The following is a 26,611-nucleotide window of genomic DNA, read 5'->3' as shown; positions in this document are numbered from 1 at the left end:
CAGACACCATTTTAACTTATGAGAACAATATTATTATTTAGTTTCCTTAAGTGACATCACATTGTGGACAGTCACAGGAGGACACGTTTAAAATGGAGGAGAGCTTCAGTGTGATGAAACAGCGTGATGTTTCCCTCTAGAGGCACAAGAGTGCTTCTCATCTCTGATCAGCATTTGATGAACAACTTTACAACCACGTTGTCAGTCTCTTCTTCTTCTTCGTCTGAATATTTTCACACTAAAGTTACTAAAGCACCTTTTTGAAGAACGTTCTTTGCTTCTCTGGCAGGTTGAAATGTCTCATGAGTGTTTCTGACTCTTTGTGCAGTGAAGTCTACAGACGGACGCTGGTCTGAGGTCTGTTCTGTTCATTAAAAACACACTGATGAGACAGATGTGTCTCAGCAAAGTACTGTCCATACGTCTCAGTGAAGGGACAAAGGACAGGACACACTGCATTGATTCTCAAAGGTTTTATGTACAAAATATTGTTCCAGGTCTATTCAACATATGTCACATTAGAATAATGAGACCTACTTTACATCTATGTGATCAATCTCCATATTTCACAGTACATATGTTGACAGGTAGGCTTATTTATTCGGCCTACCTGCGCGGCGGAACAATGATTTCCGGAGAATGAACGGACGTCCAGGCGTTTATCTCTTTAGCCATCCGACTCGTGGCATTCTTTAATGTAAGCAGAACATGCTCAACTGCCCGCTCACGGGAGTGACGGGTACACACAGAAAAGGGGAGGGAACACTGCCCTTATATGGGAATGGTGCTCTTGATATCACGACCCAGGAAACAGTTACAGGTACATGCATTCCTACACTCTTAACACTCCCACTTATGAATGACATGTATACTGTGCAAAACTTACATGACCAAATAAACAAAAACAGAACAAAAACATGGCCTAGTCAAATATCAACATTTTATACACCAAACATGATTTCCCCGAATTTCTTTAACTTAAGTTTGGAGGCAGGCTTTGTCATAACGTCTGCGACCATGTTGTCGGTGGGACAGTAAACAAGGGACATCTTGTCTTCCCTTATGGTAGACCTGATGAAGTGATATTTTATGTCCACATGCTTAAACCGTTGTCTGCACACCGGGTTCCTAACAAGCGCAATTGTTCCCTGGTTATCCTCGTAGACAACCGTTTTCTCATACACATAGGAATCCATCCCTCCCAGTAGTTGCTCCAAGTGAATACACTCCTGTATTGTCAGAGCTAGAGCCATGTACTCGGCTTCGCATGTGGAGAGTGCTACTGTGGGTTGCTTCTTGGTTTTCCAAGATACTAATGAACTACCTTTACTCATACTCGCACAATACCCGGTGGTACTGCGTCTGTCACTAACATCCGCAGCCCAGTCTGCGTCGCTATATGCTTGTATGCCTAGGCTTCCTTGGCTTTTTGTGAAACAGAGCTGTTTGTCTGCAGTACCTCTGAGGTACCGCAAAACATGTTTCACCGTGACCCAATGCTCATCTGTAGGGTCAGCAAAATGTTGTGATAACTTGTTCACTACGAAACATATGTCTGGGCGTGTACAGGTTGTCAGGTAAATGAGGCTGCCGACAGCCTCCCTGTACTTCTTCACATCAGAGATTTTAGGCGCACCTTCAGAGTATTCTAGCTTTGGTTCACATGGGGTTTCTCTAACCCTACACTCCTGCATGTCGAAACGATTCAGTAGTTTTTCAACAAACCTCCTTTGTGACACTTTTACCCAGCCGTCAGACTGGATGAAGTCCATGCCCAGAAAATACTTCAACCTGCCTAGGTCCTTCATCTTAAATCTGTTAGAAAGCATGTTTTTCACCCTCTCCAAACTCTGGGTGTTGCTGGCTGCGATGATCAGATCATCCACCCAAATGACCACTATTACCTTCCCTGTCTCTGTAGACTCTTTTGTGTAAACACAGTGGTCTGTCGGGTTCTGAATAAAGTTGTCATCTACTAGGCAGGTGTGGAGCATCTCATTCCAATTTCGCCCCGACTGCTTCAGGCCGTAGATTGACTTCTCTAGTTTACACACCAGCTCATCTCCCTCCTTTTTGTAACCTTCAGGTTGTTCCATGTAGATGTCTCGATCAATAGGGGCATGTAGGTAAGCGGTTTTCACATCCATTTGATGCAGAATCAAATCGTCTTGGGCTGCCTTCTGCATCACTACACGAATACTTGTCAGATTTGCTGTCGGTGAGAATGTCTCGCCATAATCTATCCCTGCTCTCTGGCTGTATCCTTTCGCTACAAACCTAGCTTTGTACTGGTCGTTTCCGTCAATGTCTCCCTTAATCGAATATACCCATTTTCCTCCCACTGTCTTCCTGCCCTCTGGTAGCTTAGTCAGGGTAAAGGTTTGGTTGTCTTCTAGGGACCCCATCTCCTCGTCCATTGCTTTCTTCCACTTTCCTGACTCAGTTGATGTCATGGCCTCTTTAAAGGTCAGAGGCACACCACAAACTGCTCGGTAGCAATAATCTACACTAGTTAGCGTACTGTCGTCATCAGCATCTTCCAGAGAATAATCTCTTAGATACCCCGGGGCTTTACGCTCTCTGGTAGGGTATCTCCCACTGTCGTGTGGCGTCTCCCTAGGATGCTTCTCGCAGTCGTCCTCTGATGCGGATTGTGGACGGTCAGTCAATACATCGGTGTTCGGTACGCTAGGCTGTGAAGTCTCTACTCCCTTATCACAACCCCCTTTGGGATCCAGTCCTAGCTCCTGAGTCTGAGTCTCATTTTCACAGGTTGTCTTGGTGACAAACTTTACCAGCCTGTGCTTCTGTACTTTTCCTTTGCCCGGGTAGTAAACTAGGTAGGCGGGACTGCCCTTGTCGTGCCCTACAAAGAATCCTCTGTCACACCTAGAATCTAGTTTGCCTCTGTCTTGCTGGTAGGCATAACACTCGGACCCGAATTTATGCATATCGGCTAAATTGCACTTTTTACCTGTCAGTGCTGTGTATGGGGTAGTGCCTGTGTGCTTGTTGAAACACCGGTTCCTGGTATAGGCTGCTTCCTGGATGGCATAGTGCCAAAGGCTCTTAGGTAAGCCACTGTCAATGAGCTTACATCTGGCCATCTCGAAAAGAGTTCGCCCTTCCCTTTCAGCTGTCCCGTTCTGGTGCGGAGAGTAAGGACAGGAAGTCTCGTGCCTGATTTTGTTCTTTCTCAGTAGTGTCTGAAACTCTCGGTTAGTAAATTCAGTCCCGTTATCTGATCTGATGCACTTCACAGTGCCGTAAGGCGCCACATCTGCCAGGTACTTCTCTGTAGCCTGAACTGCATCGCTTTTTGCTTTCAGAAAATAGACCAGCACTGCCCCCGTACACACGTCTGTGAAAGACTGCATGTATTTAAAACCATCTATGGACTCATTGTTAATCGGGCCGGTTAGGTCTGTGTTCACCAGCTCAAGCGGCGTCTTTGCTCTGTTAGTCGGGTCTCTGTTTCTCGTCTGCGTGAACTTCCCCTCTATGCATACTGCACATTCTTTATCAGGCCTGCGCTTTGGACCTTTAATGTGCATGCCCTCTGTCACGTCCTGCAATTTCAAGATATCGTCGTAATTACAGTGACCCATTACCTCATGCCATGTCTGAATATCATAGCTGACGTGACACACATCATCTAGATCACACTCGGTTTGCAGGTAGTACATTCTCTTACATACATAGATTTCAAACCTTGTGCCATCCGTTGACTCTAGAACGTCTTTTCCTTCGTCGAAAAACACTTTGGCGCCGTGGGCGGTAGCTGACTTCACTGAGAAGAGTTCTTGAGGGTACGAGGGAATGTAGAGAGCGTTCTTTAATGTCACTGTACACCGGTGCCCCCCACTGCTTATGAGACATACCTGTGCGTCTCCCCTGCCTTTCACCACACCGACAGTACGCTTCCCATCTGCGAGCTCCATACTGTGTCTCTCCGGCCTGAAGGTGCTGTCAAAGCTTTTGAACTTGCTTCTATCGTTGATGATGTGGGACGACGCGCCCGTGTCCACGATCATTCCCCTTCTCTGGGTCTGCAGCATTTTCCTTGAGAGACTGGCATCTTCTGTTTGTGCCCTGAAGGTGCGGTCTTCTCCTCCCGCGGCTCCCCGGTCGCCGTCTGGTTCACACCCGGGCCTACGGCCACCGCCGCCATCTTGTACACATGCGCACCGGGCGCCCCGCTCACGCTCCTTCTTTGTGCACGCTTTGTCGGTGTGCCCCCTGCTTCTGCAAAAACTGCACCAAACTTTCTCTGTGCAGTCATCCCTTCTGTGGCCCTTTTCTCCGCACCGCCAACACACCATCTCCACTAGTCCAGTCTTTTTCCTCGGCGCCGCTTGCGCCCTCAGCACCCTTTCTCCTGCCTCTTCTAGGACTGGGTCTGCGTCTTCTGAAGCCTCAAAATTTCTTAGCTTTGCCTTGAACTCTCCCAGTGTCATGTCAGCTGAACCATGCGTCACCATCAGTGTGAACGGCTTGTACTTCTCCGGTAATCCCCTCATGATCATCGCCATCATCAGTCCCTCGCTCGGTGCTTCGCCTGCGCTCCTGAGTGCTGTAATGATCTGCTCAGCTCTGATGATGTATTTGGTTACGGTCTCGTTGTCAGCTTTCTTCAGCGCTGTCATTGTTATGTACAGGGAAACAATTCGGGGCCTACCTTTTCCGATGTAGTGTTCTTTTAACACTCTGAGACTCTCTCGGCCCTTGTCCTTTGTGTCTCTGAATATCAGCCCCAAGCTCGTGTTGTCAAGCAGCGGCGCCAATGCACAGTAGGCGTCCGCATTCAGCTTATCGTCTTTAGCCCTGTCTTCCTCCGACAGTGGTTCAGCGGGCTCTGTCAGGATTGTCTGCTTCAGCCCCACCCCGTGCATGCAGCACAGCATCCTCTCTTCCCAGAGCTCATACTCTTCTGCCCTCCCGTCAAAAGTGGGCCACTGGCTCTTGCTTCGGTTTGCCATGGCTGTTTGTAGTTCGGTTTAGCTCCCGTTTATTTAGCCTAGCTTTAGCTTCCCGGTTCTCCCGATGCTAAACTAGCTCTTTTGGATACTTCTGTATGCTAGCGCGGTCATGCTAGCCATCGACGCGCAAGTCCGTCAAACTTTGGAATCATTCCCGGTTCCTGGGCCCATAACCTGTTGACAGGTAGGCTTATTTATTCGGCCTACCTGCGCGGCGGAACAATGATTTCCGGAGAATGAACGGACGTCCAGGCGTTTATCTCTTTAGCCATCCGACTCGTGGCATTCTTTAATGTAAGCAGAACATGCTCAACTGCCCGCTCACGGGAGTGACGGGTACACACAGAAAAGGGGAGGGAACACTGCCCTTATATGGGAATGGTGCTCTTGATATCACGACCCAGGAAACAGTTACAGGTACATGCATTCCTACACTCTTAACAACATACAGGAAGAATTCACCCTTCTAGTACTTTAGTGTACAATAAATACATGCTGTGGTCCTAAGTACAAACTCCCGGTTAGTTGTGGACAGAGTTCAGTTGTCGGTGCAGCTGAGGCCGTTGTAGAGTCACTCGTACCGCAGGCGAGCGATGGTTCCGTCTCTAAACTGGTTCCATCTGAACGCCACCCAGAACCTCTGGAGCTACTTTTGGCAGAGCGAGCAGTGAGAATCGGGACATCCAGGACGGCCGCACCCGTCCGCTGACGACGCGACAACACCGGCGTTCCTTGGCACGTGGTAAACGCACAACGCGTGTGGATGCAACCCGGTTACACACATTAAACAAGCCACCTGCCTGCTTCATTGTTTCATCCCAGTTTGTAGAGACAACGGTGCAGAGACACCGATCCGACGGCCGAGACACTTTCTGTCCTCGTCCCCGTTTAAAACTGCAGAACAAACATCAGTGTCGTAGAAGCATCCGTGTGTGACGTCTCTCTGAATCCCACTGAGGACGCTTCTTCTTTAAGGCATATTTCATAAGAGCTGATATGAGTTCATGTCTCAACGTGACGACTTCTCGTGGTTTTTATCTTCAGTCCGGGAACAGAAGAAACCGGTTCACCACTAAAAGACGACACACGTTAAAAGCATCTTGACACACTTCTTCTTGACTGCAGTTACACAAGAAATCCTCCAGCAAACTCTCTAGAAACTCTGTGACTTCATAACATTCACTCTGTTTGACGTATTCTCATTACTTAGTGTTTGGTAAAATACTAGTCTGTAGTATAAAATCCACAGTAATAATTAGATTTATGAGATTTACTGAATGTTCAATATGGTAAAAGTGTCTTGTTATTCAAAACATTCATATCAGACTTTTTCTCCTCATTGAAAATGTCATTGATCTGTAATGTGAACGAGGCCTTTGTTGGAATCTGACCCCCTCCCTCCATGAATAACTGGCTGTGTGGTGATGGATACAAGGCGCTGCTCGTGGTGCTGAGACTAATTCTAAGGGCTGAGTCCAAGTCGCAGGTCAACCCCCCTGACACCAGACACATATAGACATTTCACATCTGTGTATATGTAACATGTACTAATGTCTATCTGCAGATTCACTACAGCAGCCTCCATTCAGGACGACTTTACAGAGACTTTGATATTTGATTAATGACGATAAACATTGTGCACTTGGAAGTCTTTGTCAAATAATTTGTATTGTGCAAATTTTTCATCAACCGGACTAGCGCAATTTATAGGAAATCAATTATATTATTTATTTGTCAGACCAATTAAATCCATGTGACGTGACCAAGCAACAGTCTGGTTCCGTGAAGCCAAAGCTGTGTCTTATCTGTCTCTGTGTCTTCAAGCGTCTGCATTCTCTCTAATGACCAGCAGGGGGCGACGCCTCCGGTCCTACAGAAGTCTATGTCCAAGTCTATTTTTAGACCAATTCATAAAATGCATTTAGTGGACACCAGGATACAGCCATGATTCTGAAACTATGTCATTGTAACCCCTGTGAGGTGTCTTCTGATTTCTATGTTTGTCGTGCCGGAGCTGTTAACTCCTGTAAAATATAACGGACACAAAGGAAATTGTGGACCTCCTTTTAATCCTCCATTACACTCACACAAAATACTTAGACAGTGATCGTATAGTTTTATAACAACAGAACTTGACTACATGTAACGGAGTTAGAAATACACTGTCATTTTCAATGTATTGTATCTTATTTTTGGTTATTATTCAACAATCTTGTTGAGTGTGTGTGTGAATTTTATTTTGATGAGTTAAATTTGCGGAAATTGAAATTCATCTCTTCTGCACCTCCTGGGCTTCCGTAGTCCCGTTTTTCCTTCACAGAGGTTGAAGGTAAGTTGAGTGAAAAATGATGTCGCACTATTTCGCTATGTTCTTAGAAATATAACTGTTCAATCAGCAAACATTACCGCGGGTAACATAACCACAGTTTTCAGCTGTGGTTCGTCATTATTTTAGACATTAAAAGAATACATGTACATGTAACCAAAAAATATATACAGGTTAATCAACTTAACATAACATACCTGTAAAATATAAAAGACGACAAAAAAAATCGATGTTTGCTAGCTAAAAAAAACGGACATTGTTACAGACAATAAAACGTATCACTAACTTATAAAATATATAAAAACATGGCAACTTTAAACAAAGACAACGAACATCTAAAATAATAAAGCTAGACCATAAATGAAATGAGTAAACATTTTCCACGGACATAAAACAACACGTTACCTCCTTTTAATCCTCCATCACACTGAGGATCACAATCCTTCCTCTTTACGGCCCGTTTGTGTACCACTTCATGGCAGTAGATGACGTAGTTCCGCCAATTTAGAAGGGTTTTAACAGCCATTCTAACTATGTTACATAATCAATAGTGTAATACCACTGTAGTTTAGAAAGTATATTCAATAGAATAACACTGCAGATGCACAGATTGTATTTAATGCATGCATGTAATACTTGATACCACCACTGATATTGACCCAGAGACATTGGAAATCCGAGTTACAATGAACGCACCAGGAGAAGTCACATGCCCAGGTGCATGGACACTGCCTTCCACACCTTTACTAACCTGTATAAATACCTGCAGGCCCCCATTGTTCTAGATTGGCTGGTGGAAGCAGGAGACACTCACTATGGGGAGTCAATGAGCTGCTCGGTGGCCTGTTGATTGTAGAAAGCAGCGGCTCCTCAGCTGAGATGTTCTTTTTAGCACAACGCCTTTTCTTTTGTTAAATACTTTTGATTTTAACTTTTCAAACCAAATGTCTTCTGTCCGTCTGCAGTTTCTTCAGTTTTCAAACACAACACCCTCCAGATGATGGCGTCGGTTCTTCATATTCAATTAAAACAAGTGTCTATGTGGGAGCTGTGTTCATAAAAGGATTTGTTTTCTGTCTTCTAGAATATCAACATTTCATATTTAACATGTCATTTAACTTTTATTTACACGTTTAACCCATGGCTTTTTTTTTACAATATTGCCTGGGAAGCACTTAGGGGTTAGTTGTCTTGCTCTGGGACATTTTGACATGGAGCAGCTGGGGCTCAAACCACCAACCATGTGGTTGCCGGCGCAGCAGCTCTACCCCTCTGCCACCGTCAACCCTCGTTTGTATAAATTAAATCAAGTCGTTCCTGAAATGTCATGTTCAAATATGTAAATGAGGCATTATGTAACTAGTAAATTTTCGAGAAATCTACAGACAGACAAAGTAGTAAAATAAATGAGTCTGAAATAAAGAAAAATAAGGTGGGCCGCGAGAGGTCATTTACAATAAATAAATAAAGTTTTTTAATTTTCAATTTTTAAAAGTGAAATAAATATAAAAATATTTATGATGCGTCACATTAGTTATGTGAAACATTAGTTGATGAAACACAAACGATTTAAACGGACAGATTAATAAAACAATAAGGCTCTTGCTCCAAACGGCTGCTCTTGTCCGCCTGTCGTTGTTCATCAAACGGGGCGCCCTCTTCAGTATTAAAGTAAATATACCGCATCTTCCGCACTCCAAGGCAAACTTAAGAGGCTTTAATTTTCTCCAAAAACGACAGTGCCTTATAATCCGGAGCGCCTTATATATATGGATCAATTGGTTAATTGGTTGATCCGTACTGGTTGTACACTCTGCCAAACACGCCAAAGCTCGTCTACGGCGGCGAGATGCTGAGCGGCGCTCAAGCGCGTGAGATATGGAGCTGCTTTCACGGCGCGTCGGATAAACAAAGCTGTCATTCTTGCCCGAGCACTTCATGAGATTAAAGAGCGAGAGACGGCGCCCTTTTCTCCACAGTAGCTGAACCATCTTAACGGGGAACATAACTTATTCTAAAATCAGCCGAAGATTTAAGTCGTGGATGGCGAGGGGGCGGCGGGAGCGGACGCACCTCGCGGCATCGATCGGACCCTGAACGCACCGTCTACACCTCACTGTCAAAAAGAACAACAGCGAGCGCGTAGAATTCTCCTTTGAGCGCGAGCAGAGATTCTCCTCGCGAGCAACGAAGTTCACGTTTCGCAAGCGAGCAAATACCTCGCAGAGACGGACTTTTGCTCGCGGATGTTTGATTTTGGTTATATTCTTAAGGTCATTTAATCATTATGTTTTGATCAGAGTTGTGATTAAAGGTTTGGGTGGGCCGCGAAAGATTTTCAGATTTCAAATTGGGCCGCGGCATTCTTGAGTTTGGGAACCGCTGTCTTAGACACTTCCTACAGATGTTTGTTCTGTTAATATTCTGGGCCTCTTTTTCACCTTTATGGGCTGTGGAGAATAAACCAGTTTAATGTCAGTAACACGTCACTCCTCCATCGTGAGGAGCGGCTTGTGTTCTCTTGGATAATTTACCTGTTTTATTAATAACCATCTGAAGTTCATTGACTGAGAAGCTGCTTCATATTGATTTCATGTCTCAAGTATTTCAGACAAACTGAACGATTGTTGTGAATCTATTTTATTTGATGCTGAATGAAGAATTCACTCTGACACGTTCAGGTTCCGGCTGGATTTGAAGCTTGGGAGAACTTTCTTAAATAGATGCTGTGAGGTTAAAGGTCATCACTTTGGAAATGAAACATTTGCTCCCAGATTCTTTGTATGTTTGTTTGGATCTTCATACATGACAATAAAAAGCACTTTGATTCCGTGGGATTGAATCCCGCTTTAAAATAATGTATCATGAAGAGTCTGGATGATTTGAAGTGATCATTTATTTTCACACTAGCATTCAATCATCACGGCATAACTATTACGCTGAACTCTAAGTACAAAAAAGTTAAAATAACGAAACTCTAATTATTACTTGTGAAGTAATATCATTCACGTCTTACTAAACCTAGCCACGCGAAAGTGAACGAGGTAAACAAATCCTTTCTGTTTCCTCTTCTGAGCGCAGGTCACGTGAAAAATCCTAAGATCCGTATCCGAAGACCCAGTCAAAATGAACGAATCATTTCTGTTTTCTCTACCAGTGCTGAGCCTATGCACTCAGCACTGGTAGCGAGTAGATCAATGCTTCGTTCATCGTTCATTTTTCACGTGACCTGCACAGGCTCAGCACTGGTACCACTTGGTTGGCAGAAGGATCATTTTCCACGTGACCTGCATTCAACGACTCATTCCTGTTTCCTTGGCTGAGTCTATGCAAGTCCCGATGCGTGGCCACGAGACAATGAACAAATCTTTTTTTGAGAGGACTCGTTACTCTCGAGTCCTTGTAAGGATTCGTTCAAAATGAACGGATCGTTCACGAACGACACATCACTAATAATATTATATGTCATTAAATCTTTTCTTCAAAGGTTAGCTGAAGCTTTATTATTATGTTTTTCATTACAAACAATCCTTGAAAATCACCTCACTTTTAGCACACTCACAAATAAGGACAATTTATCATACATATATATTTGTCTTACTTTGGGGGGGGGCAGATGAGACATTTTTTAAAATTGCGATATTGCATTGCGACAGATAAAGATGACACCCTAAATAAGACCTGATATCTAAATGATGATCTATTGATTCATCCACAGAGGCAACGAGCACAACAACATTAAAACGCACCTCGCTGAGCTCCTTCACACCATCTGCAACACCACAAGTCCCAGAGAGCTGTGGACCCCCCAGAGTCCAGACCAGCTCAGGTACCCCTCACCTGCTCCACCTGCATCTACATCCACATTAACCTGTTGTGTGATGTCCTGTACAGACTGAACTATGTAGTGAGCAGAGAGGAAGGTTCTCCACCAGGAGGAGACTCTCCGTCCCGAAGGTTCAGAGACACTGAGGAACCAGGACTGGGACAGGACCCAAACCAAAACCCAGGATAAAGAGGTTCAGTGAATGTGGAGTTGAAGGTGTGGAGGTGGATCACACTGTCAGAGGAGACTCTGTAGAAGGACAGAGAGCCAGCAGGACAGTCCACATACACTGCTACTCTACCAGAGGAGGAGGAGGAGGAGGTGGTTATGCGTGTTTCTGTCTTATTGTGACGGATATAGTAACCTTTGTCAGAGCAGCTCAGACTCCAGGACTGATCATTCCATCCAAACCAACAGTCGTCACTGTCTCCTTTCCTCCTGATTCCTCTGTAACTCACTGATACATCAATGTATCCTCTCCACTCGACCTCCCAGTAACAGCGACCAGTGAGACCAGTTCTACACAGCAGCTGAGGATAGATGTCAAATCTATCTGGATGATCAAGATATGACTCATCCTCCTTCACATACGTCACCTTCCTGTTGTTGTCAGACAGTTTGAGTTTCCTGTTTACTGTGTTTGTGTCGATAGTGAGTTCACAGGAATCTGATGAGAGAACAAGACACAATACAGCTGCAGTTATTAATCATGTGTTCATCTACTGACACTTTGATGATGACATCACAGAGGTGAATGAGTGATGTCACAGTGTGAAGATGGTTGAATCTTCATGAATCAAAGCACACTTACACTTCCTCAGACCTGGTCTCAACCATCGGACTGCACCAGGCTCCACCCTGAAAGGAGGAGGGGGGTCAGAGCAGCATGGAGACATGGACATTACATCACTCTCATACACACAGCTTTGTCCTTCATGTCCACATGGACCACCTCTTCTTCTACTGCAGTGGAGCTTCTTCTGATTGGCTGATGACCACAGCTCATGATATTCATCATTCATCATCTGCTATTATCAGTATTATACTGACCATCATCTTCCATTTCACACTCAGTTTCCTTCAGCAGTCAGTGAATCAAATGTTTAAACCTGCAGTGATTGTGGTTCAGTGACATGTGACAACATGTGACATGTGATCATCTTCTAAAGTAACATCATGTCAACCAGCTGCTTCCATATCCAGCAGGTACACATCAACATGATGGTTCCTCAGGAATCTTACGTCGACCGGACCGTCGTCTGTGACTTTACTGGTCTGACCCACTTGAGATCAAAGTGTGTGTCCCAAATCTAAAAGGAGTTTGACACTCCTGGTCTAAGGAATTCAGAGGCTTCAAACAGGATGTGAAACGGGACCTTAGTGATGTCAAGAAAACTATAAAAGTCATACGCGAGATGCAGAGTCAACACGCAAGCATCACTGAGAAACAAACCCGTATAACAGACCTGGAATCAGCTGGATACAGATTAAAGACACGCTACTAATGGTAGTGAAACAAAACTTCAACTTATACAACTAAATTGTTGACCTGGAGAGCCGCTGCAAGAGAAACAACCTTCGTATTCATGGGATCCCAGAAGATAAAGAAGGAATATTGGTCACTGAATTTGTTTGAGTTATTCAAAAAGTCATCTTACACTTCCCGACGACTTGGAACTCCAACTTCAGCAGTTCCACAGAGCCCCGATCCCAAAGCACTTACGTCCTCAACCCAGAGATCGATAGTAGTGAACTTTCTAGAGTTTAATATTAAAGAACTGGTACTCAACAAAGCGTGGCAGAAGAAAATCGAACTGGAGGAAAACGACTGTTCAACAACAACGACAACACAGCTGACATGATGGAAAGAGGCAAAGCGTTCGGGCCCATCAAAGCCGACCTGAAGGAGAAAGGGATCCGGTTCCAGAAGCCCAACACCAAGATGTGAGAGTACTGGGACGCCGGACTAAGGATCCACGAGAGAGCAGATGAAGCTGCACAGGAGTTGAACAAACGAACGGGGTCGCTGAGTGTGTCCCTGAGCAAGAAGCCTAACCCCTAATTGCTCCCCAGGCAAAAATGTAAAAAACCCATGGGTTAAAAATGTAATGTTAGTCGCTTTGGATAAAAGCGTCAGCTAAATGACCTGTAAAGTAATACATAATTGTATTGGATGAAAGTGGATGAAGACATTAGGAGTGTGTCATGACCCCTGCTCCCTGAGTAGGGTTTCCTGGTCTGTTGTTTTGTTCCGGTTGCCAAGCAACGACAAGATCAACAGCATCGGCTCCCACCTGTGCCCAATCACACACCTGGCCCTGATGAGCACCACCACAGCATTTAAGCAGCGACCTGACATCCATTCCCTACCGGATCGTTAGCCATACCAGTATGTTTAGGTCGCGTATCAAGCCGCAACAAGTGAATTGATCTTACTCCTTGTAGTAGTCGTTTGTGTACTGACCCATTGTTCTCCGTCTCTAGTCACTCACCCCTGGATTCCCGTCACTCCAGCCTGGCAACCTGAAACTTTTCCCTCACCACGACATCACCAGCATTCTCCGGTCTGCATGTTGGCAATACCACTTCCCTTGTCAATAAATATTCACCTGGACTATATCTACGTCTGCTTTTGGGTTTTCACTGGAGAAGTTGTGAGAGAGTGATATGAAAACTCCTATTTCTTTCAATCACTTCCATTTGAAAAGCAATTCAGAGCTTAGGATAAAATTACGTCAAGGTTTAAAAATGGGCAAAAGCTAAGAATCGAATATGGAACATACAGATTGTAAAATATGAAGGGGGGCGTGTCACTAGCAAACCTCAGGGATAACTTCCAGGCAGCTCAATTTAGACCAATAATTTACTGGTGTACCAACAATTATCAAGAAAAATCCAGAATGATATGTTGAAGGAAGGAAAATTCAAAGCCTTATTGGAGACACAAATATGGCAAAAGATCTACTTGAACAGATGGACGTTGTCACCTGATTGACATTAGAGCTGTGGTTTAAAGTAGTATGAAAATACAGATTAGAGGAGGAGTTCAGGCTCAGGATCGACTATGATACACATTTTATTCTGGATCAGAGGTTTAAACAAAGGATCCATATGGAATAACAGCAATATGCACAGTTATTAAAGATGAAAGTGTAAATACACGCTAAATAACCAGGATTTCAGATATCTACAATTAAAGCACAACTTAACCAGGGTAAAAATGGAATAATAAGAACCATAATAGGAGTTTACAACTCAAAGGAGTACAGATTCATATCAACACCTGATAGAGAAATGAGCAAATACAACATGTTATGTAAAACTAAAATGGGAAGAGAAAAGACGTAAATATTACAGAGGATGTATGGTTGAATAGTTGGAGGACACAACATTCAAAGGATGAATGATATAATAGTTGTAGGACACAACAGTCCTCAACATCCTCACGAACATTCAGAGAACATTGTTGGAAAAATGTAATCAGATTCTTTATCACCCCCCAAATTACAAACAAGTGTCTGTCTATTGGTCAACCATGTTGTAGGAATTGTGGGGCAGTAAATGTGAACCAATCACATGTATTTTGTCTTTGTCCAGAAATTGTAGAGTTCTGGGGTGAAGTCCATTCAGCCAGTGTCAAAATCTGGGGCTATGACAAACGTAAGTCATGTATGTTTCTTTACCTTGGTAATATGACAGGAGATATTTTGTTAAGAAGAGACAGGTATCTGCTAAAAACTGATAGAAGCTGGTAAAAAGACTTACAAAGAGATGGAACCACCAACACTAGAAGCATGGTTGAAGATTGTGACTGAAATGAACGATGTGGAGCTGTTAACCCACAAGATTAGAACCCAAGAGGTTGTGTTTACATTTTTTAGGGGATTTTGTTTTTAGTTTTAGTGTGTGTGTGTGTGTCTTGTCTGTGTTGAAAATGCAAAAAGAAATTGTGAAAAAAGAAAACAGCCGCCGCTGGAAGCACTGAGGTCAACAAGCAACCTCTTGTGTTTGTAATCAAAAATAATGACTTGTCTCTCTGAAGTAAAGGAGAAAGTAGCATGAAATCACTACATTACCACAAACCCTCTGATGGAGGAGGTTGGGGTGGTTGGAGGTACAAAGGGTCTGACTGTGACACTGCTGTTCACATCCCGTCTTGTAGCACCAGTCAACACTGGTTTCTATCACCTGTGTTCTGGAGATAAAGATGTTACAGTTCAGGTGGGTCTGCAGCCACAGTGAACTGCCCGAGTCCCCTTATAGTCCTAAATAAACCTCTTTGGACTCTGACACACCAGGTCCACAATCAGCTGTTGGTTCTTCACTGAGCGTCTGTGGCCGATTGTCACCTGTAGTTACAACAAGTCCACTTATCATCCAGGGAACTTCTACTCAGTGCAAAGCACCAAAACCAGGTGAAGCTGAACTTTAAAACACCAAACATTCCTCCTGTGATGATCCATCAAGACGGTTTGAACAGATTGGTTCTTTGACCGTTTGTTAATAATAATTTCTGGATTAAAGGACAACACACAATGGAGGCAGATGACGACCATCTAAACATCCAAGTGTTGTTTGATAAGAGCCCACAAACCTGCAGTGTGACGACGTTGACTCATATCAACCCACCATGATTCTGTCAACGTGTCAGGAGACACCACTGTCCTCTCTTATAACGTGGAAACAAGACAAGGGTCCAGAGAAACAAGCCTTTCATCACCTTCCTCCCTATTTAACTATACTTCTGTCTGTATTGATGGTCTCATGTGGGACACAAACAGATGAGTCTCTGGTAGTTTGAGGTCAGCTTGGTGTGTCAGGGTCATATTAACCAGGCTGACAGTGGGACAGAGAAAAGGTTTCCAGCTCTGCCTCCTCTACCAGACTGATGGTCTGTGGCTGCAGCCTCTTCATACCTGAGAGTCTCCAGTCTCCAGTGAGGATCCTCTAGTCCAGCAGAAAGCAGCTTCAGCCCTGAGTCTCGTGGATGATTGTAGCTCAGGTCCAGCTCTCTCAGATGGGAGGGGTTGGATTTCAGAGCTGAGGCCAGAGAAGCACAGCCTTCCTCTGTGATCAGACAGCCTGACAGCCTGCAGACACACAAAACAACACACATGTGAAATGATGTGAGGGAGCTGTGAGCTCCCTCACATCACCAGATGGTAAAACACCAGATGGACATTGGTTGAATCCTGACCTGAGAGTCTCCAGGTCACAGTGTGGACTCTTCAGTCCTGCAGACAAAAGCTTCACTCCTGAATCCTGCAGGTGATTGTTACTCAGATCCAGCTCTCTCAGACTAGAGGACTGGGAGCTGAGAACTGAGGACAGAGCTTTACAGCTTCTCTTTGAGAGGTTACAGTCACTCAGTCTGAAGAAACAATGATAAAGAAAAAATCGATAAGTATAAAAGATGGCAGGATATTTAAGTCCTGATGTATGAATCTAACTTTCTGTACTTACAGAGCTTTGTTGGAGGCTTTGACCACTGGCAGCAGCCTCAGAAGAGCCTCCTCTGAAGCAGAGTATTTCTTCAGGTCAAACACCTCCAGATCTTCTTCTGATGACAGCAAGATGAAGACCAGAGCTGACCACTGAGCAGGAGACAGTTTATCTGTCGAGAGACGTCCTGAACTAAGGGACTGTTGGATCTCCTCCACTAGAGAACCATCATTCAGTTCATTCAGACAGTGGAACAGATTGATGCTTTTCTCTGGAGACACATCCTCACTGATCTTCTCCTTGATGTACTGGACTGTTCTCTGATTAGTCTGTGAGCTACTTCCTGTCTGTGTCAGCAGACCTCGTAGGAGAGTCTGATTGGTCTCCAGGGAAAGACCCAGGAAGAAACGGAGGAACAAGTCCAGGTGTCCATTAGGACTCTGTAAGGCCTTGTCCACGGCACTCTGGTAGAGACGTTTTGGTTTGTCTCTAAAGACTTTAGACCGCTGGGAGGTTGCTTGTTCTTCTAACAGGAGATTGACACCAGAGCCGAAGAACGTCAGATGGACATGAAGAGCAGCCAAAAACTCTTGAACACTCAGATGAACGAAGCAGAAGACCTTGTCCTGGTACAGTCCTCCCTCCTCTCTAAAGATCTGAGTGAACACTCCTGAGTACACTGAGGCTGCTCTGATATCCATGCCACACTCTGTCAGGTCGGATTCATAGAAGATCAGGTGTCCTTTCTGCAGCTGATCAAAGGCCAGTTTTCCCAGAGACTCGATCGTCTTCCTGTTCTCTGGACTCCATTGTGGATCCGTCTCAGCTCCTCCATCGTACTTGACATTCTTCACTTTGGACTGAACCACCAGGAAGTGGATGTACATTTCAGTCAAGCTCTTGGGCAGCTCTCCTCCCTTTATGGGCTTCAACACCTCCTCCAGAACTGTAGCAGTGATCCAGCAGAAGACGGGGATGTGGCACATGATGTGGAGGCTTCGTGAGGTCTTGATGTGAGAGACGATCCTGCTGGCCTGGTCCTCATCTCTGAACCTCTTCTTGAAGTACTTCTCCTTCTGGCGATCAGTGAACCCTCTGACCTCTGTGACCATGCCAACACACTTAGGAGGGATCTGATTGGCTGCTGCAGGTCGTGTGGTTATCCAGAGGCGAGCAGAGGGAAGCAGCTTCCCCCTGATGAGGTTTGTGAGGAGCACATCCACTGAGGCCGACTCTGTGACATCAGTCAGGATCTCATTGTTGTGGAAGTCCAGAGGAAGTCGACACTCATCCAGACCATCAAAGATGAACACAACCTGGAACTCTTCAAACCTGCAGATTCCTGCTGCTTTGGTTTCACTGAAGAAGTGATGAACAAGTCCCACTAAGCTGAACTTCTTCTCTCTCAACACATTCAGCTCTCTGAAGGTGAATGGAAATGTGAACTGTATGTCTTGGTGGTCTTTGTCTTCAGCCCAGTCCAGAGTGAACTTCTGTGTTAAGACTGTTTTCCCAATGCCAGCCACTCCCTTAGTCATTACTGTTCTGATTGGTTCCTCTCCTCCAGCTGAGGTTTTGAGGAGGTCTTCTTGTCTGATGGTTGTTTCTGGGCTGGCTGGTTTCCAGGATGCTGTTTCAATCTGTCTGACCTCATGTTCTTGATTGACCTCTGCAGTCCCTCCCTCTGTGATGTAGAGCTCTGTGTAGATCTCATTCAGAAGGGTTGGGTTTCCTGCTTTAGCGATCCCCTCAAACACACACTGGAACTTCTTCTTCAGGTTGGATTTGAGTTCACGCTGACAAACTGCAGCATGAAGTCCTGAATGAAGACAAAAAGATCAATGACTCAAAGAGTACATTTCCACATGTCTTTTCCTCAGAGAATGACTGTATGAATATATTCTGGTCCATCTCTTGAGACATTAGTGAAGGTCTCATTTATCAGCATGGTAAGTCTGTAGAGAAATCCTCTTACTGCTCTGCAGACGGTCAGCCAGCTCCTCCTGCTTCATTCTCTTCAGGAAGTACACTGAGATCTTCACAAATGCCTCTGTGCTCCTCCTCTGCTCTTCATCCAGCAAATCCTCATCCTCCCTCTGACTCTCTAAGCATTCCAGGTAATCTGAACTCACAATCTTCTGGATCTTTTTCAGCTCGTTCTTCACAAAAGTGAGGATGTTCTCCTCCAGAAGCTGGAATAGAATATTCTATGAATTAAACAAACTAAAACCATGGAGGCCAACATTAGGTCCATGTTGAACAGACTGACAATCCACTAGTCTACAAAGTGCAGCATTGAGATGATGGTGAACTGAGAAATGTAAAATTAGTTGTACATGTACACACCATGAAGATGGAGTCCAGGGGTCTTTGACGCTCCTGGGCAGACTGATCTGAGGGAACCTCTGAGCTCTCCTGGTCCTCTCTGTGGAGGAATCATGAACCATCAGCTCACATGGTGTTTGTACCATAAGATGTTACCTCATCCTTACTGTGGAGGAACTATCTCACATTGTGTTTCCATCTAAGAATGTTTACAATTTATGATTCAAACTTAAACACATACAGACCAGTTAGATAAAGATAATGAGTTCTGTTATGATCTGTCACAATCATTTCTGTAAATCATAACTGAGGATCAGAACAGTTCTTCATCTGTTTCATCTGTATAAGAACTTACTCTGGGTCATAAGAACAGCGTCCATCTTTGAAGTCAATCAGACGATCTTTAGACTGATCACTCTTCATGGACAAACATCTGGGTTCAGGAGACTTTCTTCTCTGCTGATGTGAACTGAAGAAACACTGAGATTACATCACATAATCATTTAATCGGGAAGCATCAGCTCACATGGTGTCCGTCCTCACAGAGACCAAAACAAGGTGAAGGTCCATGACATGATGGATGTGGAGCACATGACTCCCTGTAGTGGTTTAGGTCTACTGGTCCTGCTGGTCCCACAGAAAATCAACAGTTCAGTCTTTCAGTTCACTGTTTTCTTCACCAGTCAGTTTGGTTTAGTCCCAACAGGTCTTACCAAGTCCTCCATGGAGCTCTCCCTCCCTCACTGGAAACTGCTGAAGGGCCCTGGAGCAAGAAACCCAGAACCTCCACCAGAGAGTCTGATAGAAACACCTCATCATCAGCCTGAGACCCTCACCTTGCATCTGCAGAGGGACGGCCATTCTTGAAGTCTATAGGACGCTCGATAGACCAGTTACTCTTCATGGACACACAACTGGGTTCAGGTCCAGGATCAGGTCCATATCCAGCTTCAGGTCCTTGTCCATTTTTGATCCTGGTCACACATGTAGAACCAGAGTCAGTAAATCAAAGACGTTGGGACATGGAGAAGAGTGGAGGACAGTTGGAGATGGTCTTCTCACCTCTGAGCTTTGGTCTGGCTGTCATGTTCCCCACACAGAGGGGCTTCAGAGGGAGGGACTCCCTCCTCTGGGTCCTCACCCTGATTCATAGCAGAGTCCACACCTTCACACCTTCACAACAACCTGCTGGGAGAGCTCACACATTAGTTCTCTTCATCAGGACAAACACACAAAGCTCATTCACCTCAATACTAAAACTATCATGGGACACTTTCTGTGTTGTTGTCGTCTATCTGTTAAAGTTTAGACTTCTGGAGAAAGACAAACTTTCTTTTTTCTTCTTCAAACCCTGTTAACATGTCAAGAGACGTAATATTAAATGCTCATCCTGTCAATGTAGTGTTTTACAAGATGAATATTAGTCATCTTCCAGCAGATTGAAATCAGTAAAACACAGACCAGTAAGATGATATCTGTCCTGATAGAAAACACTGTGGTGACCAATGAGAGAAAAACTAAACACAAGAAAACACATTCAAACACACAGTGACTAAATGTGTTTAAAGCAGATGAAGAAATGAACATGGAGCTTTGTGGACTAAAATTACTGAATCTGCAGGTGAGAGCAAACAGAGCGTCTCTCAGGTGTGTTTCAGTGCAAGAACAAGGCCCAGGTGAGCTCTGTGGTCCCTGCTGGGTCCTAGTGCTCCTCCATCTGCTACCTTACCCTCCTCGTCAGTAACAGTCGTCACAGACCCCAGATCAGACTGAGCTCCTCTTCTTCATCAGTTTCATCATTCAGACTAACATCCACTTCTCCTTGTTTCCCATCTTGTTTCCCAGCTTTAAACAATCACACGTTCACAACCATCAATTATTATCATTCATCCAATCACAGCTCCACTTACTGAACATGTGGATTTGAACTCCCTCAGTGTGCAACTCTCTTCTGTCCTCAGCAGGTCTGTAGAAAAGGAGCCTCGTGCTTCACATCAACTTCCATCAGACGGAGTGAAGTGACGCAGCTTGTTGGAGCTTGTTGTCCATCAGAGAGGGTGTGTCCTCACGTCACCATCAAAGTCCATAGTCCGACTGATTAACTGAATCTCAGTCTGAGCTGTGTTCACAGGGTCAAAGGTCCTCCTCACTGCTCAAACAACAGTCCTTCAGGATCAAAACCAGCATCTGTGGAACGATCCTTTCACCTTGTAAACAGTTGCCATGACAACAGACTAGATGCTGTTTTTGGGACCAGATAGTTTAAAGGACCTGTGCACGTTCCTCTTGGTCTCCTGGTCTTCTTCTACATGTAGACTAGTCAGTGTTGGGGAGTAACGGAATACATGTACCAGCGTTTAGAATACAAATTATTAGTAACTGTATTCCGTTACAGTTACAATTAAAATAGATGCTATTCAGAATACAGTTACATTATTGAAATCAATGGATTACATGACGGTGCTTCTCTGTTTCACGAGTTTATTCACTCTAATAATGGGTCAAACTCCTTTTACGTTCGGGCCAGATATTGCCTACTTCGAACAGACGCGGGCCGGACAAGAACGATCATATGGAGGTGAGGGGCTGACGATCCGACCGGCAAGCGGTACAGCCGATGACGGCGTGGCAGCCACCCGGCAGGGCGTCCGCACTTTCTCCTACGTGCTGATTTACGAGCCCTGGAGTCGTTGAAAGACCGATTAGCCCTGTTTGACATGCTAGCTAACGTTATCTAAAATGAGCTTGTGTTCGCTTAAACAGCGGTTAGATTATTGTAGCGGTTCGGGACTGCAAGCACAAAAATGTGTTTAGACTTGAGCCTAACACATTCAACCAGTTGGAACAGAAGAACACACCAGAATAGGCCTGTTTAGTAAGCAGGATGTAATGCCCACATTCCTACACTTATAAGTATAAGTATTCAAAATACAATACTCAGATTAGTTAATGTATCGGAATACGTTACAGATTACATTTTTGGGCATGTATTCTGTATTCTGTAACGGAACATTTGCTAGTATCCTTCCCAACACAGAGACTAGTAGGGAACATGTGATGAAGCAGAAACCTTTGTAACAAATGTTGTTTATATTGAATAAAAACTGTCTGACCTGAGAGTGTTTAAACCTATTTTTAAGAAACCTACTCTAGCTCCAGAGTAAGAATGATCTTCTACTTGGATCGGACCAAGGACTCATCTTTTCTTGTCTTGCTGGACCTCAGTGCCGCATTTGACACCATTGATCATTGTATCCTGTTGCAGAGAGTAAAACAATTGATTGGTATTAAAGGAACTGCACTCAGCTGGTTTAAATCCTATTTATCGTATTGATCCCAGTTTCTGCTTGTAAATGGTTAACTCCTCGAAGACCACCAATGTTGGTCACAGAGTCCCACAAGGTTCTGTGCTTGGACCGATTTTATTACCCTGTTTATGCTTCCTTTGGGCGACGTCAGAAAACACAGCATAAACTTCCAATGTTATGCTGACGATACTCAACGGTATCTGTCGATCAAAACAGAAGAGACCGACCAGCTTGTTAGACTTCAACAATGTCTTGGAGACATTAAAACGTGGATGACCTGCAACTTCCTGATGCTAAACTAATAAAAAACAGAAGTTTATCTTGATTGTCCCAGAGCGCCTTCAAAGTCAGCTGTCACGCACAACAGTTTCTCTGGATGGAATTGCTCTGGTATCCAGCAGCAGTTCTCTTGATTCGAACTTTGGGATCGTCTCCTGCTGCCTCTCCTCTGCAGGATAAGATAAGATGATCCTTTATTACTCCCACAGAGGGACTTTGACCGGATTAAAGCAGTAAAGTGGACGATGAAACAAGAGACACGAGTTTAAACAATCACAGAAATGAATATGACGTGTTAGTGGTAACCATCACGGGACGTTACAGAGCACCAGCATGTGTCTGCTGGAGTGGACTCGCCCTGTGGGAGACCTGCTACCTGTCCAGTCCGTGTCCCCAGCCCCCAATGCATGCTGGGACAGGCTACAGTGATGGAAAGTTATTATGGTCTGTCTCCCCACTTGAACAACAGGGCAGACTTGGTGCTTCTAATGCCATCAAAATGGTTCCAAGTCTCACCAGATACGCTGTCAGCCACGTCCATCACATACAACCAGCACTTGAGCTCTTTATAACACCATCAATTGAAAAGGAGGCTTGAGATGACAAATGTAGAGGGCCGGCGTGTGAAGGGGAGAGTTGGGAAGACTTGGATGTGACGACTTGCAGCCTACATCGGGTTCTCATTGTGGCAGAAGTGTACAAGTCAAGAGAAGAAGCAACAGAAGCCTTTGTGCTGCTGACACTGGAAGGGGAATATTTACAGCCACCATGTCGCTAAACACCTTCCATGTTTATAGAGATTATATGCTGATCTGCATCTTTCTCCATAGTTGTGTAACAGGTCTTCCTGGATGTTTAAGGAAGTGGATGTTTTTTAATGTTTTATTTCATTTATCATTTAGGTAGTCAACGAACAAGTACAAAGCTCCTCACACATAAACTTGTGGACCAATTTGAATAATGATAATTTAGAGTTTGCTGGGGTCCAATTGACCCCAATGGTAAAAGATGTTGGTGCATTTGAAGGTAACACGAAGGTGAAGCTGAGCGGTAAATCATTTACCTTCATGACAAACTGCACAAAGTCCATGTTGTTGTATTCAATAGCAATATACATGGCACCTTGAACCCTCATATATCTGCTGTGCAAAGGATTGTGGGTAAGAACAGACAGTAAAGAAGCCTGATTGCGTACAGTAAAATGTGATTAAATGTACAACAAAAACTGTAATTCCTCCAGCAACCCCCCAAGGAGGAAAAACACCAGCACTGTGAAAACAAGCTGCAGGAAAGTCAAGAAACAAATATATTCATATTTTCACTATGATTTTCATTTTCATGTTCTTCTGATTTCTTCATTTTTGTTGTGTATTATTATTTCTGACAACATATTATTAAATTCATCTTTAAATGATCACCATCTCTCCATCGATCACATGAATCGAGCTGCAGGTGACAAAGTTTCCTTTGTTATAACTTAAATGGTGTATTTCTCTCTATATATATTTAACAGCTCTACTGGGGGCTCCTGAGGCCGACAGAGCAGCAGCACAGTGTCAACACCAGACACCATTTTAACTTATGAGAACAATATTATTATTTAGTTTCCTTAAGTGACATCACATTGTGGACAGTCACAGGAGGACACGTTTAAAATGGAGGAGAGCTTCAGTGTGATGAAACAGCGTGATGTTTCCCTCTAGAGGCACAAAAGTGCTTCTCATCTCTGATCAGCATTTGATGAACAACTTTACAACCACGTTGTCAGTCTCTTCTTCTTCTTCGTCTGAATATTTTCACACTAAAGTTACTAAAGCACCTTTTTGAAGAACGTTCTTTGCTTCTCTGGCAGGTTGAAATGTCTCATGAGTGTTTCTGACTCTTTGTGCAGTGAAGTCTACAGACGGACGCTGGTCTGAGGTCTGTTCTGTTCATTAAAAACACACTGATGAGACAGATGTGTCTCAGCAAAGTACTGTCCATAAGTCTCAGTGAAGGGACAAAGGACAGGACCCACTGCATTGATTCTCAAAGGTTTTATGTACAAAATATTGTTCCAGGTCTATTCAACATATGTCACATTAGAATAATGAGACCTACTTTACATCTATGTGATCAATCTCCATATTTCACAGTACATACAGGAAGAATTCACCCTTCTAGTACTTTAGTGTACAATAAATACATGCTGTGGTCCTAAGTACAAACTCCCGGTTAGTTGTGGACAGAGTTCAGTTGTCGGTGCAGCTGAGGCCGTTGTAGAGTCACTCGTACCGCAGACGAGCGATGGTTCCGTCTCTAAACTGGTTCCATCTGAACGCCACCCAGAACCTCTGGAGCTACTTTTGGCAGAGCGAGCAGTGAGAATCGGGATATCCAGGACGGCCGCACCCGTCCGCTGACGACGCGACAACACCGGCGTTCCTCGGCACGTGGTAAACGCACAACGCGTGTGGATGGAACCCGGTTACACACATTAAACAAGCCGCCTGCCTGCTTCATTGATTCATCCCAGTTTGTAGAGACAACGATGCAGAGACACCGATCCGACGGCCGAGACACTTTCTGTCCTCGTCCCCGTTTAAAACTGCAGAACAAGCATCAGTGTCGTAGAAGCATCCGTGTGTGACGTCTCTCTGAATCCCACTGAGGACGCTTCTTCTTTAAGGCATATTTCATAAGAGCTGATATGAGTTCATGTCTCAACGTGACGACTTCTCGTGGTTTTTATCTTCAGTCCGGGAACAGAAGAAACAGGTTCACCACTAAAAGGCCACACACATTAAAAGCATCTTGACACACTTCTTCTTGACTGCAGTTACACAAGAAATCCTCCAGCAAACTCTCTAGAAACTCTGTGACTTCATAACATTCACTCTGTTTGACGTATTCTGATCACTTCTGATGTGACGTCACGTGAAAGAAAAAATAAACGTAATCTGTTTGACTTTTGTTGACACATTTGGTCACGTGACACCTATCAGCTGGTTCCATGTCGTGGGTTTAGTTTGGAGTGAACTGTGGTTCCGACGTCTGTTTGCATTTAAAAGGCTCAGACGAGCAAAGCAACAAGAATGTTGGTTTGCTTCCACCAACTCATCTCACCTGATGTCATAGTGGTTTAGGATCAATAGATATCTGTGAGCCGTCAGGATGATCCGCTCGCGTTCAAGAAGCTGTGGATCAGCAGCTCTGAGGGCCAACAGGTGGTGGATTTAGTTACAGACAAACAGCTCGTCATCGCTTTCAGAAGACGAAAAGACCTCGTGAGCTTCTCTCCAACGGGCTGAAAGCGCTTGTCCCCTCTGAGTCGGCGGTTTGAACCCTTTTGGTCTCTTGGTTGTTAAGATGTTAAACGTCTTTAGGAGGAACCCCCACCGGGTCAGAGGCTTCAGAGGCCCGTGTTCCCTGAGGACGAGGACCACGGACGAAGCCCCGCCCCCTAACGGCTGACTGTGACCTGCGTCACACGTCAATCTCTCGCGTCCCTCCGCTCATCTGCCCTCCTCTGCGGGACGGGTCTCCGCCTTCAGCCTGACGACCTCCTTGGCCACCTCGTCGGCGGGCCGCTGGGACAGGATGCGCATCACGGTGAGGCCCGTCTCGTCGGTGTGGACGCGCGGCCCCAGCGGGCACCAGCACACGCAGCTCTTGCGGTCGGCGACGTCGCGCAGCTGGAGCACGGCCACGCCCACCACGCGGTCCGCCCGGCCGAAGCAGTAGTCCTTCACCGTCACCTGCAGCTCGTAGCAGTCCGGGGACTCCTTGCCCAGGACGCTGCGGGCGCAGAGAGCAACAATCAGACGCTCACCTCCAGACACACACTCCAGATGTCACGGGTCACATGTTCGACTCACAACTGGAAAGCCTCGTTGAACTTGGCCGACCAGCTGTTGTTCTTGGACTTGGTGGTGAACTTGCGCTTCTTGTCGGCCAGGAAGGGGCCGACCATGGACACGTCGACGAAAGGCCGGAACATCCCCGACGTCTGCCACTTCATGTCGTTCACTGCGATGACTGGATGGGGGGAGGCGAGGGGGGACAGAGGGGGGAGAGAGGTCGGTAGACTTTAACGGTCCTTCAACTGATCCAGAAGTGGATTCAAAGTTACCATTACGTCTTGGGT

At 44.9% G+C, this 26,611-nt stretch overlaps 3 protein-coding genes across 19 annotated transcripts in view; all 3 read right to left on the bottom strand.

The window, feature by feature from the left end:
* The window catches only part of LOC120830143 (uncharacterized), a 68,291-nt gene extending 48,170 nt beyond the window's left edge, over positions 1–20,121 (bottom strand). Inside the window, exons 1-8 of the mRNA XM_078086295.1 lie at positions 19,961–20,121; positions 19,735–19,872; positions 19,254–19,367; positions 18,920–18,998; positions 18,549–18,765; positions 16,595–18,392; positions 16,329–16,502; positions 16,048–16,221 (exon numbers count right to left, since the gene is read on the bottom strand). Coding sequence (XP_077942421.1) covers positions 16,048–16,221; positions 16,329–16,502; positions 16,595–18,392; positions 18,549–18,765; positions 18,920–18,998; positions 19,254–19,367; positions 19,735–19,872; positions 19,961–20,049 — 2,783 coding nt within the window. The 5' untranslated portion in view covers positions 20,050–20,121. The remainder of the gene's footprint in view (positions 1–16,047; positions 16,222–16,328; positions 16,503–16,594; positions 18,393–18,548; positions 18,766–18,919; positions 18,999–19,253; positions 19,368–19,734; positions 19,873–19,960) is intronic.
* Positions 10,184–12,220, bottom strand: LOC144386239 (stonustoxin subunit alpha-like). The gene is made up of 2 exons (XM_078086318.1): positions 11,943–12,220; positions 10,184–11,798 (listed from the first exon to the last, which is right to left on the bottom strand). Exons 1-2 carry the CDS (start codon positions 12,154–12,156, stop codon positions 11,206–11,208), a joined length of 807 nt encoding a protein of 268 aa, XP_077942444.1. The 5' UTR covers positions 12,157–12,220; the 3' UTR covers positions 10,184–11,205.
* A 3,697-nt stretch (positions 20,122–23,818) lies between the features above and the next one.
* The window catches only part of LOC120830185 (protein unc-13 homolog B-like), a 31,741-nt gene continuing 28,948 nt past the window's right edge, over positions 23,819–26,611 (bottom strand). For all 17 annotated transcript variants that reach the window (XM_078086299.1, XM_078086312.1, XM_078086314.1 and 14 more), the window contains 2 exons: positions 26,343–26,502; positions 23,819–26,262 (listed from right to left, as the gene is read on the bottom strand). In XM_078086299.1, the coding sequence (XP_077942425.1) occupies positions 25,980–26,262; positions 26,343–26,502 (443 nt within the window). In that variant the 3' untranslated portion in view covers positions 23,819–25,979. The remainder of the gene's footprint in view (positions 26,263–26,342; positions 26,503–26,611) is intronic.

Source organism: Gasterosteus aculeatus, chromosome 13 (assembly GCF_964276395.1).
Source record: "Gasterosteus aculeatus chromosome 13, fGasAcu3.hap1.1, whole genome shotgun sequence".
Classification (NCBI taxonomy): Eukaryota; Metazoa; Chordata; class Actinopteri; order Perciformes; family Gasterosteidae; genus Gasterosteus; species Gasterosteus aculeatus.
The sequence above is the reverse complement of the archived record's forward strand: the minus strand, read 5'-3'. Positions and strand labels throughout refer to the sequence as shown.